Here is a 20,340-nt window from a genome sequence, read left to right as displayed (position 1 = left end):
TGTATTATAATGCGTGCGCGAGTGTGTTTTGCAAGACCACGTGGGCATGCACACTCATATATGAAGGGGAGAGAGAGAGAGAGAGAGAGAGAGAGAGAGAGGCTACCTTCTTATAACAATTTACAGCTTCCATATCCTCTCTCCCACCTAGAGTTTGGATTGCAAAAACACCATTGAGTTAACGAGGCTCTTTACCAAATGCTTTAGGACACACTCTAGATAACAAGCAGCTCCACCTTCATAGGTGGTTGGGATTGAAGAGGCCACTTATGGCTGTGAGAGCAGCATATAAAGGGATAAGGGTGTATAAGCAGGTCAGAGACAGAAAGAAAGGGAAAGGCAGAGTTGGCAAAAGCGAGCAGGGCAGTGCAAGGAGCGCAGGCAGGATGGACAGAGAGAGGTCAGGTAGCTGAGAAAAAAAAGATTGGTACATTCTGCTATGAAAATCTTCACTATCATCGGACCTTGAGAGTTTGGACACAATTAAAGTATCTTGCAAAAAAGAGGGCAAATATTTGACGCCTCCCAATTGAAATTTGGTAGCCAAAAAACAAGGTAATTTCCACCATGGCCATCACAAAGATCTGTATACAGACAGCACCTCCCAGAGAACTTCAATGTACACCATAAAGAAAAGGCTGATTCACCTCAAATAATAACATAAGATACCAAGCCTCCATTTGATTCCTCACTCTCTGACATTTATTCATTGTAATGAGAAACTTCTGCTATGAGACACATGACTTGCTGGATAAAAAAGAATACCAGCTGATGAACATAAAAATGAGTATCATGTTGTAAACAACTTGCCTCGCACTTCCAAAGAATGACATCTGCTCTTCCTGCCAACTAAACTACTAGCAGGAGCTGATCCTCTTTGCTTGCATTTCCTTCGAAAGAAAGTCCATGTACAATACTAGGAAAATGAATCCTCAACTAGGCCATGACTACAAAATTGTGAATGTTTCATATAGCACGCTCCAACATTTTATATCATCGCCAAAATCCAAAAAAACTCTTTTTCTTATCCTCTTTTTTCAAGCGCCCCTCTAAGGATGGAAATTCAATAGCATTCACCGCAGTATCAAGCACAATAGGCTTGCAGGCCACTGCCTGGAAGAGTGGTGGAAGCTGTGCAATCCGCGGGGGCTCCTTGGAGGATCCAGGAAGTGCTACAACAGGCTCATAATGGTCTAACCTTTCCAAAAGATATCCAACCTTCTGCACCAAACTCAAGCACCCCCACAACAAAAGGAAAAGGAAATCATCAATAGCCAATAAAAGCATTAATGTGAAAACCACCCAGAACTTAGTAAAGTCTTTGAGAAAATGATAGTATCCTCCTCCTGGTAGTGCCCGACAACATGAACTAATAGTGTTCTCACCAATATGTGCCTATTGATATATGCAACCTAGTTCCTACTTTAACAATGGAAGAACTGATTAGCAAACCTTCTTTGTTGAAGCATCCTGAGTGAGTGACATTGAAGCAACGCCTTTCTGCACTGAGTCCTGCAGCTTTGTTGTCTCTGCCACCCCCGAGGCATGAACCAGACAACTTTGTGTTCTACATTGTTCTGAAAGTCTCCTTAGTTCAACTATTGCAGCCTGATTAACGTCGACTCAAATAAAGTCAAACTTCCATCTTCCAGAAAAGTATGGAGTAGCAATAATTTCAAACATTGCAAATCCAACTTGAGTCCTTTGCAAGAAAAAGATGATAAATTTCATTACACAGCAATAGAAAATCCAAAGGAAATTACTTTTAGTTCTATGCAAGCAAAAGATGATAAATTCCCTTACACAGCAATAGAAAATTCAAAGGAAATTTTTTGCCCCAAAAAAAAAAAAAAGCTCAAAAGGAAATTACAAAAACTCACCTCTTCCAAATTTTCCAATTCCTGGTGGCTCTGTATGGCAAACTCTGCGTACTCACGAGCTTTCTGAAAGAGAAGATATGCCTCTGGATGCTTGCCAATCGTACTGTAAGACTGTGCAAGGTAATAACACCTATAGACGGCATATCACAATCACAAACAAGAGCAACGCAGTCTAAAGAAGTCATTAAAAGAACCTACAGTGATATATAATATCTAGTAAGACGTAACAAACCTTTCAGCTTGGAAGGCAAGCTTTTTGGCATCCAACTCCAAGGCAAACCTAGATTCTTCAGTATTTTGTTCCCTTCCGGACATTGTCAGATCAGAGAGATCTGTTAAATTCTACATAAGCATGAATTACAAATAAGTCCAAATCCCTTGCTGTTTCGTCCAGCTCATTTCATGCCTAGTAGCTTAGCTTATCCACCTGTCTTATTTTAATCACACCCATGAACAAATGATCCTTAACAAGCATACCACAGTTCGAAGGGCATCAATTATAAATTACAAAAAAAGTAAAAAGTAATGCATAAAAGTTCTGAGAGGGACCTGAATGAGTATATCATACAAACGGACTAGCTCCTCTGGCTTAGTCAATCTATCACCCTTGTCTTCCTTTGAATGATGCTGCTGTTGCTGGCGAGTAAGTCGATGCTTCGCAATGGCAACTAACAGCTGATTGCGATCCATAGTCCGCTGGAGTATTATACAGCTTACTGCCTTGTCAAGGCCATTCAGATCATCCTTTACATCCTCTGTAGCTCCTGCTGTTATCTGTGAGTCATCATCAAAATCTGTCACACCTGAATCAAAAACTCCTAGCCACAGCTGCCTCCTTCCCTGCTGCTATATTAAAGGCATACAGGTTCTCTATTATACAGCAAATTGAGATGTTTTTGATCTAGCCATTTGTCTACCAAAAATAAAAAGTAAAAGAAAATTAGCTGAGATATCAGATACACTAGTCCACTCAGCTTGGATCCCTCAAATCTCTAGTCTTAATGTCAAGTCTGCAAGCTTTTTTTTGCTCTCTTTGCTGCTCCCTGGTCCTCCCTGCCCCTGTTTGCTGCTGCGCCACTCCACCCCTTGTGGCATCCTATCTCCTTGCTGCACCACGTGCGCTTGAAGTGCCTACCTGCATTGTAGCACGAGGGATTGGGAGCTTTGTGCTGCTCCATTGAATGACATCAGCTGCCCAACTAGCCCAACCATCTTGCCTGGGGGTGACGTCCACCAGCCAAATTGTGCAATAGTCTGTTGGACCTCCTCCTTATGGAACAGTGCATTTGGAATCTCTTCCCTTTCTAGGAGCCCTTGCCATGGCTATGTCAAGTGTAAGACAATAGAAGAGTGTTCCAACATCGTCATGCCAGGCTGCTGACTTAAAGCCCATGTGCATGGCCCAGCTGCCTAGACAAATCTATACAGTCTCTCTCAGAGCCCATCCTGGAAGAGAAACCTGCAAATCAGCATGGGGTACTGGCTGATCATTGCTTGTTGGAGGGCCCACAGGAGGCTCCTGTTGCTGGTCAAAGTCTCCCTCTGAGGGAAGTAGAGGTAACCAAGAGTCGAAGGCATCAAACATGTCAACTTTTGGCTTAGCTTTGCAGTCCACAAGAGGAGAAGCCGAATGTTCAGCAAAGATTACATCTCTACTAACAATAATCTTCCTAGTATTTGGTTGGTATAACCAATACCCTCTGCTCTCTGGGCTGTAATCGATAAATATGCATTTGATTGCCTTGTCATCAAGCTTATGTCTTTGCATGGTACATGAACATATGCAAGAGACCCAAAAACTCTCATGTGTGAAAGTGAAGGCTTCCTGCCTTTCCATGCTTCATAAGGTGTAACAGTCCCCAATGCCCTTGTAGGTGATCTATTCAGCACATAGTTGGCACACATCACTACATCAAGCCAAAATTTTTTGGGCAAGGACTTGGCCTTAAGCATGTATCTGGCCATCTCCTTAGTGGACCTGTTCTTCCTTTCAGGAACATGATTATGCTGAGTGTAAGGAGTAGTGCATCAGTGAACAATGGCCTGTGAAGACAAAACTGCATCAAACTCCTTTGACATATACTCTCCCTCCCTATCTGTGTTGAGGGTGACAAGCTTGCATCCTGATTCATTCTCAACCATATTCAGCCACCTCTGAAAGCATGAGAACACTTCAGATTTGGCTTTTAAAGCATATACCCAGCAATATCTTGTGAAGTCATCAATGAGAGCCATGAAATATTTGTACCCCCCAATGGCATTTGTCCTCATTGGGCCACAGACATCACTGTGCACTAGCTGCAATTTCCTTTGTGAGAATTTTGGACAATTCTTTTGAAAAGGAAACCGATGCATCTTACCCAAAAGACAACCCTCGCGCACATGTTTGGAAACTATATGAGTTTGAGGTACATCATTTGCCATGCCATGTGAATGTAACTTGGCAAGAGCTCTATAATTGAGATGAGCCATTCTCTCATGCCAAAGATGAGTTTCAGCAAGCTATGAATCTGAAATAGCAAATGCTTCAATAGAGAGTGCAGCTGAGTGATCATCAAGGTGATAAAGCCCCTTTTTCAAAGTGCCAGTGAGAACTATGGCATTGTCATCACGAAGATCATATACTAGGCATCTGTATCCGTCAAAAATCACTCTGAAACTTGAAGTGGCAATTGCTGAAATTGAAATCAAGTTGACTTCAATTCCGTGGCACAAAAAGAACATAGTCAAAGTGACAGGTGGCTTGAAATGGATGTGAGCTGCACATCTTCAATTCTTTTTACAGCATAGGAAGCATTATTAGCACGTGACAGTCTCCCCTCGAGGTGCATTAGCTAAGGAATGAAACAACTGTCTGCAAGATGTGACGTGCTTGGAAGCACCACTATCAAAATACCAAGACTGAGCATCATTATCAGTAAAGAATGCATCAACTTGGAAGGGATCAAAGGAGCAATGGACAGCCCATGGACAATCATCTTGGAGAGCATGTGCATGTGAGGCATCTGCTGGATCGTGGGATTCAATTGCATGTGAGGCATTAACTGTCAATCTTGCTTTCTTTTTCTCCGCAGCAATGCGCTTCCTGCATTCTGAAATTTCATGCCCTGGCTTGCGACAATAGTTGCATCTTTTCTTCTTTGACTTATCTGCTGTATTTTTAGATGCATTGGAGGAATTGCCACTGTTAGGCGCATATTTAGGCTTGCCCATAGGCTTGGAAGCCTTGCCTTTTCATGTCTATTGTGAAGCAAATGCATGATCAGGAATAGTAGCTTGTCTATTAGCACGACTTTGCTCTTCTTGCAAAAGCAAAGTGACTAGCTGATCAAAAGAGTAGTGTTTTGGATTACCCATGGCCACTAATCGAAGGGTTGTAGCAAACCTTTGATATGTATTTGGCAGCCCCTTCAATGTGGTACTGACAAGCTGAGAATTTGGCACCACTTCATCAATATTGACAAGTTGTTCCATGAGGTCCTTGACCTTCGTCAAGTATGCATCCATAGAGTCACCTTCATTCATATTGACTTCTTGCAATTACCTTCTTAAATATGCAGCACATGCTTCATTGCGAATCTGATAAAGAGAAGCCAATTTGTCCCAAGCATCCTTTGCTGTCCTGCAAGACCGGATGTGTGGAATAATGATTCTCTTGCATGATAAAGCAATACAAGAATGTGCATTTGCATCTCTTGCATCCCTTCTTGTTTGTTCCTGAGTTGGAGGAGCAGCAGCAGGGGACCCATCACGAGGGGTACCCTCTGCACAGGGACCAGCAGTAGGGGCGGCCACTATAGCATGGCTGGCCTCAGATCAATCCCAGAAACAATATTCCAAAAATGCCTTGCAACAAGAATACGTTTCATGAGATAAGACCACATCGGATAGTTGGTGCCATCCAACTTATCATCTTCACGAAGAATGCCAAATAGATCATGATTGTTCCCAGCCATTGCAAATGGGATACCGTGAAAAGATAAGACCTGAAAACACAAAAGCCTCAAGGCTATCACTGCAAAGAGCTGGCTGTCCAAAAATGACAGCAAATGTCTGCAAGTAAATGTTCTGCAAATTTCCAGCCCAAATCAAAGGGCAAATGCAAATTTGACCCAAATGTGACTGTGTCAGGCAATGAACACTGCAAAAATCAGCAAATCTGGCAAAAGCCCCAAATGTAATGAGGGCAAAAAAGCCAAAAAGAGGGCAAATACAGAAAAGCCCCAAATTTTGCTGAGATTTTGCAAATGTGACCCAATGTCTTGCAATCTGACCCAATGTCCTACAAATGTGACCCAAAGTCCTGCAAATGTGACCCAATGTCCTGTAATCTGAACAAGAAATTGCAATCCAAATCCCAAAGCTCCAATGTCTTGCAAGAAATTGCAACCAAAAGAAGGGAAATGAACTGAAAATCCCAAATTTGCCAATGTCCTACAAAAGCCCCAAAACTGCAAATGTCTGTAGATGACTGCAGTGAGACCCAAAAAGGGGTATAGCAAGCAAGAACCAAGAACCTCACAGCCAATGCCAGAATAGGTAAAGAACCTATAGATAGATTCGTGCATGTGAAACCTGTACGGAACGCCCGAAGCAGGTACAAGCTGTACAGACGGAGATATGCATGCATGTACGCTTGTACGGAAGCAAGTGCATTTGTACGGAGGGCAGGTATGTGTGTACGAAAGCAAGTACATCTGCAAGTACGGTTGTATGGAGGCAAGCGTGGTTGTACGACGCATGTATGTATGCATGAGCAGTTGTGCGACACAAGTACAGTTGTACGACATAGGTACATATGCAAGTACGGTCCACGTTGGACTGCAAGCAGACGGGCAGCTGACAGAAAACATGAGGTTGTACGGGCAAAGCACGTGACTTGTATGAACGTCCATACAGTCGTACATACTGTACGGATGGGGGCGTAACTCGAGCTGGGAGCAGGGAGCAACGCAGGTCCGGGGGTAGGGGAGCAGGTCCTAGGAGATTTGATACCATTGTAGGTGCAGTGAGCGTGGGAGCAAGCACAAGAGTCGAAGCTGAAGGCTGTCATGTCAACTAGAATAGTGAAAGGAAAGTACAAAGTACATGAAGATAGACCCTATGACTAAGTGTCCTAGGTGTCACATAGGACTAAATGTCCTATGTGGCATAAAAGGCACTAAAACACTAAAGTGCCTATAACTATGCCTACTAGGCACATACCAGGGCCCATAGGGCATTAATACGACCGAGAGAAGATGGCCTACACATCTCACCCATGGAGAGAATGGGGGGGGTAGTGAAGCAGACCTTCCGATGGCTGAAAGCTTGTGTGGCCACTTCTGCAAGTGAACTTTGTTAGGGGCTTAGATGGAAAGTGTACAGAAGGCTTCATTGAACTGCTTGGCTAGGATTGGAGCAAGCACCTCCCAACCCTAGGTCAGGAGTTCCACTTGAAGGCCCTCCTAATCCTTGGCCTTCCTGTTTTGAAGCTTATTGATGGCCTCTTTTAGGTGGGCTGTGGTAAAGTGTGGAAGTATTGTGATGTTGGAGCACATGGCCAAAGAGGTATACGACACAAAAAGGAATTACAACACAATAGAACAACGGAATTAGAGACGTCTACCAAACAAACAAAAGGGGAACAGAAAAACAAAATCTCGATGTGCATGTCATGATCTCGTATTGTTCCTGTCCTATGACAGCCTAACCATAGACAAGTTGTGCTCGTGCCCGATTGGAACCCCATGGGGGATCCAGATGTGTCTGGAACATGTTGTAGAGCTGTTGCTGTCTACTTTTACTTAGTGGGATGGACACATGGACGGCATGAGGCAGCCTGTCATGGGAAGCTGCAGTTAACTTGCTGCAAATGGGACAAGAAATGGCAGGCCAATGTCCAAACTCCTACAAATCCGGTGACCTTAAGCTATGGGTCTCTATGTGGTTGTCACTATGTCAATGCATCCCCGAAGAGAGAAGAGAGGTAAAAGAAGGGGTGGCAATAAGAGGGAGGGTCCCAGAGTTAGGGAGCGGGAGTGGAACCCTTGTCATATCTATGGGTCTCTATGTGGTTGTCACTATGTCAATGCATCCCCGAAGAGAGAAGAGAGGTAAAAGAAGGGGTGGCAATAAGAGGGAGGGTCCCAGAGTTAGGGAGCGGGAGTGGAACCCTTGTCATATGCATTTAATAAAATGCCACATACTTGCCCAGATTCAAGGAGATCCCCGAAGAGAGAAGAGAGGTAAAAGAGAGGTTGTCCTGTGGTTTTCACTATGTCAATGCATCCCAAAGACAGAAGAGAGGTAAAAGAGGGGGTGGCAATAAGGAGGGTCCCAGAGTTAGGGAGGGGGAGTGGAACCCTTGTCATATGCATTTAATAAAGAGCCACATACTTGGCCAGATTCAAGGAGATCCCCACCTGCCTGAATAATACAGGGCCACCTAATAACCATCTTACCCCGCATTTAACACAATCTGGTCTCCGTTGAACATGTAGTGCATTTGGAGGTTTTAGCACAAAAATCACAACAGGGACAAATAGAAAAAGGCCAAACCACCAGGAACTGCACACCGTAGCTAGCAGATTTGGCAAAATTCCAAGCCCACGAAAAGCATGCTGAGCTCAGGCTCTAATACATTGCAATACTAGGTCTTTACCCCAATAAGGAAAGTAACAGACATGTTTGAAGTGGAGATACACCAAGTGTAATCCCAAGAAGCATGCCCAATCTCTACCAAACTGCTCCAAACATCTCAAAGCTTATTGCATATCTGCTAGTCAACAATTTCACTTACAAACTATCAGACTGCAGACTTCTGCTCTGACAGCCACATGTGTTGGGTTTTCAAAGAAAATCCCAACAGAGGAATTGATGTTCTGCTATTGCTTATTGAAGTCCACCTAGGAAAATTTGGAATAAAGCCTGCAGAAAGACTTCTGAGGAAAGGCTTCAGCAGCAATCAAAACAGAGATACATATACACTGACGAGTCTGGGAACACGCCTGAACTCAACATATAAAAGCAAAACAAGAAGGATACTGTTAACATATGTGATAATGATCCCACACAGTTAAAAACGATCAACTTCATCATGCATAGTCCTGTCTAGCTACTATGACACCCCCACCTACTCCCATCAGCACAGAACAGTGGTTGCAAAATTATTCTATAAGCATACATGAGTGCACACAGACACATACACAACTGCACGTGCTCCCAAATTTAAAACACACAAATATACAATTAACTACTTGTTTCCACGCTACAATCACTTTTGAAGATTAATTCAAAAGATATAGAATTAAAACGAAAACAGATTGCTCCTACTCATGAATTCCAGCTTGACAAGTCAGCAACAAAGTGAATCTTGGCATCAGTTTAATCACAAAGCCAGCCCTTCCTGGTCCTCAATATTTGGTAGACATCCCGGGGTGGTAGTGATAATACCAAATTCTAAACTTTCTTAGGACGTGTATGTTTGTCTGCATCTTTCAAATTTAAAGAAGTTGAAAGTATCCAAGCCAAAGTCAATACCAGGTCCTCTCGAATATGACGTTTGGCATCTTGATACGCCCCAAATATCTTGTCATAAACGCTCAATTTTTTGTCAGATGACAGATTGCTCATTGAAGAACCTAAAAGATCTTTCTCCAGCTGCTGTCCTGTTTAGACATGCAGAAGGGAAAATAGTTCTAAGACAACTGCTATTATGGAAGCAAGGGAAAGCTTTCCCTTTGTAAAAGCTATGAAACTTAAATGTGAAACCTCACTAATTACCTTTTAGAATGCAAACACGGGTCTTTGCATTACTAATTGGGAACTTGTGACCAAGCCATTGTAATTCTGTCATAGCCACTGCTTGCTGTGAGCGTGCTTCAGCCATTACAGCCTTCACAGACATAGAAACCCCAACCAAATCGGAAATTAATCCTCTTCAATTTGCAACCAGTTGAAAATCATTCAAATTTCTGGTGCACACATGTAAGCATCCTCAAATAGTTTGAGCTATAGAATTTTGTTTAAAACAAGAAAACAAAAATGATTTCATTTCAATGCCACACAACTGCTCTTTGCCATTCAAAAGACCTTTTATTTGAACTGACCTCTAATTTGGCTTGCAGTAGATCAAGTCCTGGACCTTCCTGTGTGCTTAAATCCAGTAACTCAGATCCATGCATGTTAGCTTGGCCCATTTTATACAAGCAATAACGAATGTTTGGCTCAAGCTCATCATCCACCCTCTGTCGACAAAGAACCTGATTTTCCACGGTCCCATATTTTCCAAGCTCCTCATATATAGCCCTTAAAACCAAAAAAAAAGTATGCCATTGTAGCTAGCTGGTGAAGGTGTATCCCTAAATCCTTCAATTTGAAACTCTCATACAGAAGCCAGAAGAAAAAACCTTGCACTTTTGAAGTTTTTTAAAGCAATGTCCCAATTTTCTTCACGCTCAACCAAGTAGCAGCCCTTCATGTATGAAGCATATGCCTGGTGGCAATAGACATTCATCAAAGTGATGAAACGATAAAAATGCAATGGTAGTTAAGAACTGTCCAGAAATCTGTGGCAATTACACCTTAAGAGGTACAGGTATCCAGAAACAAGCACTCTTTCCTTGAATAACTAATGCGACTGCAAATACAATAAACAAGATTTATTCTGCCCAGCCTTACTGCAGCCTCCAAAGAGGTTTTTGGATCGGCTTTCTCAGCACAGGCACGAGAAAATAGGTCTGCCCACTTGACTGCCTTTGAAAGCCTCCCCACCAAATGAAAGCGTTGGCATGAATTTGCTCCATCTGAAGCCTGTTTAATGGCCATGGCATAACTCCAGGCTCTTTCTGCCAGATAAAGAATGATATGGAGAAACCTAACAGTAAAAATAAACTCATCATCAGGCATACGAAGTGAAAGCAAAGGTGCCCTTGTTGTGTGCCTCATAGATAATAAAACCAGGATTTTTCTATGGTAGCTAGGGAAAGAGAGAACTCTGCAAGACTTGTAAATTGGAGCATTAGCACGCTTTTAGAACCAACATCAGTTCAATATTCAGTCCGATCAATGATCATAGAAGATCCCTTTGGTCAATCTCCAGTTACACTAGGTCATCCCTTGTGCCAGCAAGGTGACTTTACCAAAGGCACCATGGGTGTTGACAAAAACAGAAGACACTTGGGTGAAGAGTTATTAGAGGATTGAAAACCCCAACTACATACATGTATAACTTAAAGGATGCCTTTACTTTGAATGGTTGTGAATAGAGGAACCAATCAAAATATTAAAGCTCATAAGTTATGACACGATCCAAAATTATTCCTTTCTAGGCGTCGGTTTGTTACATTAAATGCTAAATCTGTGTGAAAGAGAGGCAAAGAAAATAAATAATTTAGAAGAAAAAAAAACTGAGCCACGTCCTTTTCTCCTACATGTTCATCACTAATGGTTTTTTGGCATGCACCTATATGGCATTTTGAGTACGTCTCCAATTTTACTCTACTTAAGCTCTATATTGCGGGCACATGAAGCGCATTGCATTTTAGTCACATCGCTGTGTTACGCTTGCTTTATGTTGAAGGTCCAAAGATCAATTTCTGCCAACAGGTACAGTCAGATACAATAGTTCCACTCTCTGTGCTTTTAACACAAAGAAACTATTGACTCTTAAAGCTAAATGTTTCAATAATATTTATATAAAACAAATGAACGAACGAAACACAACATGCACACACACATATATTCACACACTAATTATATCCTACACATAAATTTAGTCAATTTGACATCGATATTTATTAAAAATGCACTTTCCCTTGATTATCTTGATAGCACATACCAATAGCCTGAACGAGATCTCACCTGACAAGAAAGTTCCTATTTCACTTTTAAAACCAAGCCAGTGCCACCATTAACACATTGGTGTATCTGGCTAGCTCAATATCACCAGTCGGCTTACTGCTTACATAAGCCTCATAGTGATCACTTGAAAATAGAATTTTCACGCAACAAGACTTCTAGTGCCTATCCATGTTCATGCATCAAGGCTGCAGCCCATGAGATTTGGCCGTATGATGCTAAAAATACAATACAAAAGCAGAAGAATAATTCTTCATTAAATATATTAAATTTGGAAGTATGAGACAGGAAACAGGAACAATCACCTGACATCTGTTACAGTTGCCTCTACAATTTTCCTTTTGATATACTTGCCGCGACCATGAGTGAACTTTAGAGACTTGTAAAGCCGCCTCAGCCGTGCAGTACAGTACCTCCTAATGAGCCAAGTACACCGATGACCAATCACCACAGCTTCAATTGACCCATGATGAGCATATTAAACAAAATCCCATTTTTTTAAAACAGCAGATCTTGCATACTTTTTCTAAATAAAAACCAAAAAATTATGGTTGCTCCCTCCAAATTGGTTCATTCTCATAAACAGTTCAAATTAAGCTTCAGAATACTATATACTGTAAGAACCTCTTACCGATATCTTGTGTAGTCATGGTGCCTTACTCCATGCTGACCCTGAGCTGTTTTAATAAGCAGCAACACTGCCAGCAAGAACACGATTCATACTTTAAACCATCAATATTAGTCCTATTCTTGAAAAATGTATGCATGATGATTCACACATAATAAAATTTAGAGTATCTGTACCGGGACATTTGATCTAATGGCTCATAGGAAAACAATTGGGTGCAAATTTACATTAACTGATGTATGTCCATGGAATAATGTGGAGATAACTTAATCACATGCATTAATGTCTAGGATGCAATCGACATCACTGTCCTAGCTCGTCTACTTAGTATAGTAGTGCAAATCAGTGCCTTTTGTGGCCCACATGGTTCTTCACAAGCATGGAAAGAAGGACAAGTTTTGTGAATATCTTGTCCAATTGCACATTCATTGCGAGCTCCCTGAGAGATTTATGCAGGTTGTCTCATTAGTTAACTCTATTCTTAGTGGTCCTGTCCATATGAATGGCTAGTGGTCCTGCCCGTGTGGCTGGTTGGTTGGCCAGATCCTAGGGCCTATACAGCCCCTTAAATTACAAACAAGGATATTCACCTCCTTTTCAACACATTCATTCACGGTTGTATAGACACTTGTGTCTTGTAAACTCTTAAGACACGATACATGTCTTAAGAGAGTTTTAGATACCTTTCTTTTCAATATTTTTTTTAAATTTTCTTTTGCCTTTTTAATCCTTTGGCAGCCCTAGAGAGTGTAATATGATATGAATTAGGTCTTTTCATTTTGATATTCATTTCTAAATGCAATGAACAATTGGTAGTTGGCACTTGCCTTGCTTTCTTACTCCTGAGACTCAATACTATTGTGACAACTTTCGCTTTGTCTATAGTCTATGCTCTACTTAGACATTGTCACATTGTAAATAGTCATTGGTAGTTGCTCTTTGCAACTACTTACATGTTGTGTTCAATGTTAATATTTAAACGTTAACCTCGGAAGATGTCTTCAACATTTGTGGGTTTGTAAGCTGTAGTAGCTACTAGTAGATACTGCCAAGCTTCAATGAAGTGATCCATGATCATTTTAGAGATACATTGACCAAGCCCAAAAGGTCCTATTTAGGCTTATAAATAAATTTTTTCAACTAGAAATTATATAGGCTATAAATTGTTAAAATTTTGGAAATGTTCATGTGTTTTTATGGAGGTATAGAGCCAAGATCTATGAGAAAACGCTCCATTGTTATGGTCATGGAGACATTTTTGTAAATATTCAAAAGGTTGCCGCAAGTGATCTCGGATTAATTAAAAAGCTTACCATGTTCAAAAAGGGATAGTGAGACACTCAGCAAATGCCCCAAATGTGACAGGGTATAGGCATCATCTACTTAAGTTGGGAGCTGTCCACGACTTGATTATATATAACAGCCTCCAAAGATGGCCGTCATCTGGCGGGCTCACTTGCTTCCTACATGGTGGAGGGACCAAAACAGTGGATTATCTCATGACCTTTGTACCACGGATACACGACTTCATTGTCCCTCCCCCCGCTCGGCGTTGACCACTCATCCCTGGCTTTTAGCATCTCGGCGACCATGCCAGTCACACGGAGAGCCCCTCCCACACACACCTATGTCCAAGTCCATTTTGATCCAATCTAACTAGTTCGTGAGCTCCCAAATCTACTTGGAGATGATATAGACCTCAACCGTGCTTTGGACATCCTTGTCTCAGTGGTACAAGACATTGCTGCTAGATCTTTTCCCACAGTTGATCTACAAGTTGGGACAATGCCTCAGAATCCTTGGTATGATGACAAGTGTAGAGAGATGAGATATCACGTTACACGTGAGTGAGCCTTGACGACACATGAGGCGCAGCGGATTTCACAACGGCTGACACGTCATAAGAGGCGGGTCTTCCTCACACAAGATGGAAGAGGTGATTTGATCATTTCAAGGAGGAGACCCTACCATTGGATGGAGGCTTTTATCCGAGGGGAAGCCGCCTATTCCCATCACGGATCCAGGGGTCTAGCACACTTATGCGTGCTCACTCTATGATGTCCCCTCCATTCCCACGCCCACCACATGCCATTTGTTCACTACACAATGTATAGGCCGCACTCTTCCAACTTCATAACCGTAGAGACCAAGACGACCAGGGGCTTCGAATTGAGCATTTCGCACATGGGCAAAAGATCCTAGCTCTGATTTTAGCGCAGATGCTCAATCACGATGTATGCCACAGCCTTCCATCTACTTGGAGCACTACCACCAGGGGCTCCCATGGACACTGAGAATTACCGCACCCTTGTGATTGGTCACACTCTGGCCAAGATCTATGGGTCGGTACTAGAGAGGGAGATCAACAATCACGTAGTGGCACATGGGCAGCTTGCTCTAGGACATGTAGGTTCCGACAACAACACTCCACCCTTGACTACATTTTCAGGTTGAGTAGCCATCATTGAGGAGGCGAGATCAAGGCGCCAAAAAGTCTACGCTTGCTTTGTAGACTTTCGAAAGGCCTCAACACTGTCCCACGCTCCCATATGATCAGAAGACTTCAAGAGATGCAGATTCCAGAGGTTTTGATTTAGGGAGTGATGAGCCTATATCAGTCCGTCAAAAGGAGAGTCCAGGCCCCAGGAGGTCTATCAAACTGAAATGAGAACGCCATCGGAGTGAAACAGGGATGCCCTCTTTCACTGACCCTCTTCATGCTCTACATTGACGAGATCACATCCTTTATTGACCGCCTAGGAGGCAAGGGATCATTGTTGCCTGATTTGATGATACAAATATTGCTATATGCGAATGACATTCTACAATCATCTGCTAGAATCTCGTAGACAAAATTTCTGCAAACACTATGATACCAATGCAATCATCTGCTAGAATCTCGTAGACAAAATTTCTGCAAACACTATTTCTCTCCCTCTCTCTACAAATACACTAGGGCCCAGGACAACAATCGGGCTGGACCCCCCCGAAGGATTTTATTACTTGAGAGAAGAAGGAATACATAGTTCGGCGTAGAGCTGTGTTCTACAAAATCAAACGTGAATTCATTTTACAAGAGCTTTAAGCTCCTTCCAAAATGGCAACATGCCACTTGTCTAAAATCTAGACTAAGTCCTATTACATGCCTCTAAGGGCAATTTCTGGGGTTTTCGTAGCACTTGGTCATGCGGGTGGCCTCCGAAATACTCGCTACGCTCCAAATTACGTGGGTCTTTAGCCCCTCATAGTACCTGCTATAGAGAAACTGTAGGGTTTGCAGTGGAGCGATCAAAAAGTAAACAATACTCAGACACAACTGAAGAACGGAACTCAAAAAACATAGTGCCTGTCGGTAATATGAAAAACTGAATACAAGAACCTCAAGCCGTCGTGTCTGAAGGACCGTGGCTGAGGTGAATCAGAAAGATGATTCCATGTAGAGAGACAGTAGAAAAGATAGCAGCAGAGGGAGCGTAACGCAGTCCTCCGTGTAGCTCAATGATGACGAGGATGATGAAAGGCTGGAGCTGCCCTAGGAAATGGCTGAAAACCAGCATGCTCTGAGGAAGGAACCTTCAGGTTATCTGGAATAGCAACATGATCAAGAAAAGGAGCTGATCTGGGGCAGAAGGAGCTGCAGAAGGGGACAGATCTGGAGTAGGATGGGACAGATCTGGAGCAGAAGGAGCTGATCTGGAGTAGAGGAGCAGAAGGGGGCAGATCTGGAGCAGGATGGGACAGATCTGGAGCAGAAGGAGCTGATCTGGAGCAGAGGAGCAGAAGGGGACAGATCTTGGAGTAGGATGGGACAGATCTGGAGCAGAAGGGACAGAGCTGAAGTAGAGGAGCAGAAGTTGGGACAGATCTGGAGGAGAGGATGGAGCAGCCAGGAGGCAGGAAGGAGAGGCAGAAGAGGAGGCAACAGAGGAGGCAGAAGTGGAGGCAGCAGTGAAGGCGGATCTGAAGAGGAGAGGTAGATGGAGCAGGCGGGCCTGCAGCAAAAGATGGAGGAGATGAGGAGCAGCTGCAGGTCCTGTCCTATCAAAGGAAGTGTGGGGGCAGAAGCCTTTTATAGGCCAGACCTAGCTGGTCGGCCAGCTGGTCGGTGGGCCTGCCAAATGGTCGGCCAACTGGTCGGCCAGACCAGCTGGTCTTTCTGGCCATTTGTTTGGCTGAGATGGCTGGCCTTTTGGCTGGCCTGTGAGCTATTTGATTGCCCCGTAAATTGGGGATTGCTTAGTTGCTGAATACCCCCTCTCAATTGCCAATTTTGAGGGGCAAACATTGTGTGCTTGGAGCTTCGTGTAGGGATGTCGATGGTGGTGCTGGCTATCCTTGTGAAATGCCCAAAAAGAGATCACAAGAGGAGTGCCCTTGCAAGGGAATTGTTCACTTCCTCAAGTGTCGTAGTTACACATATGATACCAGATAGAAATAAGAACACTGTGAAGCTTGAGAGAATAAGCCACCCCCTCTCACCGCCAAAAGGTGGAGGAAAGAGCAAAGATAAAGAACAAATTTGTCGTAGCAGCACTGATAAACCAGAGAGGTCAAAGCTGAACAGTGAGCCAGTGCGTGTCCGATCTTGGACCTCGGGAGAGAGGAGTCTATCCCCGCCTCCATGCAGGTAGAAGAATTCGAAACAATAGTCATCAAGACACATCTGAACAGAAAGGGTCCCGCCTCGGGAGAACTTGTAGATCCTGGAAGTCGATGCCGATGATGGTAGAGGTGAAGGATCATGACCCCCTCTTTCGAAGGAATGGGGAGTGTCAAGCCAGAAACCTATAAAAGGAGGGAGGGATGGTAGTAGAAGATGGAGGTAAGAAAGGGAGGGAGGGATGGCAGTAGAAGATGGAGTTCTGAAAGGGAGGGAAGGATGGTTGTAGAAGATGGAGGTAAGAAAGGGAGGGAGGGATGGCAGTAGAAGATGGATTTCTTGAAAGGGAGGGAGGGATGGGAGTAGAAGATGGAGTTCTCTCCCTTAGTTATGGCCAAGTCTCTCCAACCGAAGTTGGAACATCTCTCCAACCAAAGCTGGCACAACTTGGTTAACTGTAGTTAACCCTCTTGACGTATGCCAAGTCTCGTTGACCGAAGTCAACACTCTCTTACCGTAGTCAGCTCTATGGTTCTCTGGTTAACCGCAGTTAACCTTCTTGGTAATAAATAAAGTATCCCTGACCGAAATCTAGGCTTACTTGACCAAAGTCAAGTATCTTTGACCGTAGTCGCTTCTTTGACCATTAAAAGAACTCTTTGACCATAATTAACACATATGAAAACTCTTTAATTATGATCACATAAATGGTCAACTGTACTTTGACTTAGGATATTTACATTGTGGTGACATCCCCTCGACTTCTATTCAGTTGACCTCAACTAAAAAGCTTCCTTGTAAACATCCAAAAGCTATGAATAATCGGACAACATGTCTTCATCCATCCACTTGGCATCCAATGCTGTATAATTCTTGAATTTTACAAGATACCTGTAAAACTCCTTACCCTGAGGACCTTTGCATACAGTATGGTACACAATCTGCTCTGGCTAAAGGACCTCTCCTCCAACTCATCCACTTCTGGTGAATCCTCTCATATTGGCTCTGTAAGGCTCTAGCCCCTAGAATTTCTTTAGAAGAATCACATGGAATGCATTGTGAATCCTCCAATGCTCTAGCAATGCTAACCTGTATACAACCTCATTAATCTTTTCTGTAACCCCTGAAAGGGCCATAGTATCTGGAAAATAACTTTGCATACACTTTCTGTTTGCCTTTAAACTTGCGGAGCCTAGCTTTCTCGAACTTCAAAAGTACCCAATCCCCTTCCTTGAGATTTAACTATCTCCTATGCTTATCTGCAGCTCTTTTATGCTTCTCCTGAGACCTTTCAATTGCTGTCCGGACTTGGCTGAAAGCTGTCTAAAGGTCTCTCACAAACTGATCAGCTGCAAATGTTTCATCTTTGGTCCTTAGGATAGGTGGCAGAATCACCTTCCCATAGATGACCTCAAAAAGGGCTTTCCCTATAGAGCTGTGTACTGTATTAATAAAAGCGAACTCTACCAATGGTAAGTACTTTTCCCAGTCTGAACCTTGGTCACCCACGTAGCATTTCAGCATATCCAATGCTATAGAATTTGCACTTCACTTTGACCATCTGTCTGGGGATGGAAAGAAGAAGAAAAATTCAGATTCGTCCCCATATTATCAAATAAAGCTCTCCAGAATAGACTGGTCATTATGGGATCTCAGACACTGACAATGGACTTAGGCATACCATGGTGCTTAAAGATTTGTGCCATGGAAAGCTTAGCCATATGATCTGCCTTTATGGTTTTGCGAACTGGAATGAAATGAGCTTGCTTGCTGAATCTACTAATGATAGTCCAAATCCCATCATTCCCTGACTTTGATCTTAGCAAATCAAAAATGAAGTCCATTGTCATACTTTCCCACGGTGCCTGAGGCACGGGAAGAGGCATAAGTAGGCCAGGTGCCTTCCGTCTATCATACTTCACTTTCTGACACGTAAGGCATTCAGTAACAAACTGATGTATATCTTTCCGCATCCCTGGCCAAAAGAAATACCTCTCTAGTGCTTGAGTTGTTGCTGTAATTCCTCTATGTCCAACATAGGGAGGTGCATGGCATTCCTCCAAAATCTTTTTCCTCATCTCTTGGGTGATGCATGGGCAATCGTCTTTCATTAAATACCCATCTTTCAGGGAATAGTGACTAGTGGACTGCCCCTCTTGCATTTGCTGTAAAATCTCACCAAAATCTGTATCATTTGCATATTGCTCTCTCATATCTTCCAGAACCTGATGATAAGCAATAGTCACATTGTTGACCTGGGGCCTTCGAGACAAAGCATCTGCTGCTTTGTTCCAAACTCCTGGAGTATGGACAATCTGAAAATGATAAATTGACAGCATATTTGCCCATTTCATATGCTTCTTGGAAAGCTTTGTCTGAGTCAAAAAGTATCTCAGACTTTGGTAATCTGTCTTAACTGTAAAATCTGCACCCAAAAGATAATGCTTCCATGTATGGATGACATGAATTACAACTAATAACTCTTTCTCATAGAGTCCCAGATATCTCTCTGCATCCCGGAGTCTCCGGCTCTCATAAGCCACTACATGACCATTCTGATGCAATGCATCCCCAACACATTCCCCACAAGCATCACAATCCACATCAAATGGCTGATACAAATCTGGAACTATTAAGATTAGCTCTGTGGTCAGCCTCTCTTTGAGTGTGATGAATGCTGTCTTTTGAGGAATTCCCCATCTGAAAGCTGCATTTTTCTTAGTAAGATCGTGGAGTGGAGCGGCTATATCCGCAAAATGCCTGATAAATCTTCTGTAGTAAGAACACAAGCCTAGGAAACTTCGAACTTCACGCACAATTTTCAGCTCTGGCCATTCCTAAATGGCACGGATCTTTGCCGGATCCATCTGTATCCCATCTTTGGATATTATATGCCCCAAGTAATGGATTTCTTCCATGTTTGCATAGAGCTGATGATTTCTCAGCTCTTGAAACACTATAGCAAGATGTTCCTTGTGCTCTTCTTCGGACTTAGAAAAGACAATTATGTCATCGAAGAAGGTACCAGTGAACTGTTTGTAGGGTCGAAAGATACGATCCATCATCCGATTGAAAGTAGCTGGAGCATTTGTCAATCCAAAAGGCATCACCAGATATTCATACAACCCAAAAGTAGTGCGGAACGCCGTCTTGTGCACATCCTGAGGCTATATCCTCACTTGGTAGTAGCCACTCTTTAAGTCTAGGTAGCTTTAAGTCTATCCTGCTGAAAACTGAAGCTCCATTTAACTGATCCAGCACATCATCAATGCGTGGAATAGGTAATCTATTCTTGATGGTCATTTTGTTCAGTGTGCGGTAATCGACGCACATACGGAATGAGCCATCTTTCTTCTGTACTAGTAGTACAAGGTAACAAAAAGGAGAAAAAA

At 42.9% G+C, this 20,340-nt stretch overlaps 1 protein-coding gene across 1 annotated transcript in view; it reads right to left on the bottom strand.

The window, feature by feature from the left end:
* Positions 1–576: 576 nt before the first annotated feature.
* The window catches only part of LOC147880431 (signal recognition particle-related / SRP-like protein), a 44,468-nt gene continuing 24,704 nt past the window's right edge, over positions 577–20,340 (bottom strand). The window contains exons 4-15 of the mRNA XM_087370923.1: positions 12,352–12,418; positions 12,026–12,136; positions 10,542–10,737; positions 10,271–10,356; positions 9,971–10,169; positions 9,645–9,756; positions 9,402–9,529; positions 2,430–2,654; positions 2,113–2,222; positions 1,881–2,010; positions 1,453–1,608; positions 577–1,221 (exon numbers count right to left, since the gene is read on the bottom strand). Of these exons, the coding sequence (XP_087227049.1) occupies positions 994–1,221; positions 1,453–1,608; positions 1,881–2,010; positions 2,113–2,222; positions 2,430–2,654; positions 9,402–9,529; positions 9,645–9,756; positions 9,971–10,169; positions 10,271–10,356; positions 10,542–10,737; positions 12,026–12,136; positions 12,352–12,418 (1,748 nt within the window). The 3' untranslated portion in view covers positions 577–993. The remainder of the gene's footprint in view (positions 1,222–1,452; positions 1,609–1,880; positions 2,011–2,112; positions 2,223–2,429; positions 2,655–9,401; positions 9,530–9,644; positions 9,757–9,970; positions 10,170–10,270; positions 10,357–10,541; positions 10,738–12,025; positions 12,137–12,351; positions 12,419–20,340) is intronic.

The sequence above is a fragment of the Dipteris shenzhenensis genome, chromosome 32, assembly GCF_047967505.1.
Source record: "Dipteris shenzhenensis isolate YYH24624 ecotype China chromosome 32, Dip_SZ_1.0, whole genome shotgun sequence".
Classification (NCBI taxonomy): Eukaryota; Viridiplantae; Streptophyta; class Polypodiopsida; order Gleicheniales; family Dipteridaceae; genus Dipteris; species Dipteris shenzhenensis.
The sequence above is the reverse complement of the archived record's forward strand: the minus strand, read 5'-3'. Positions and strand labels throughout refer to the sequence as shown.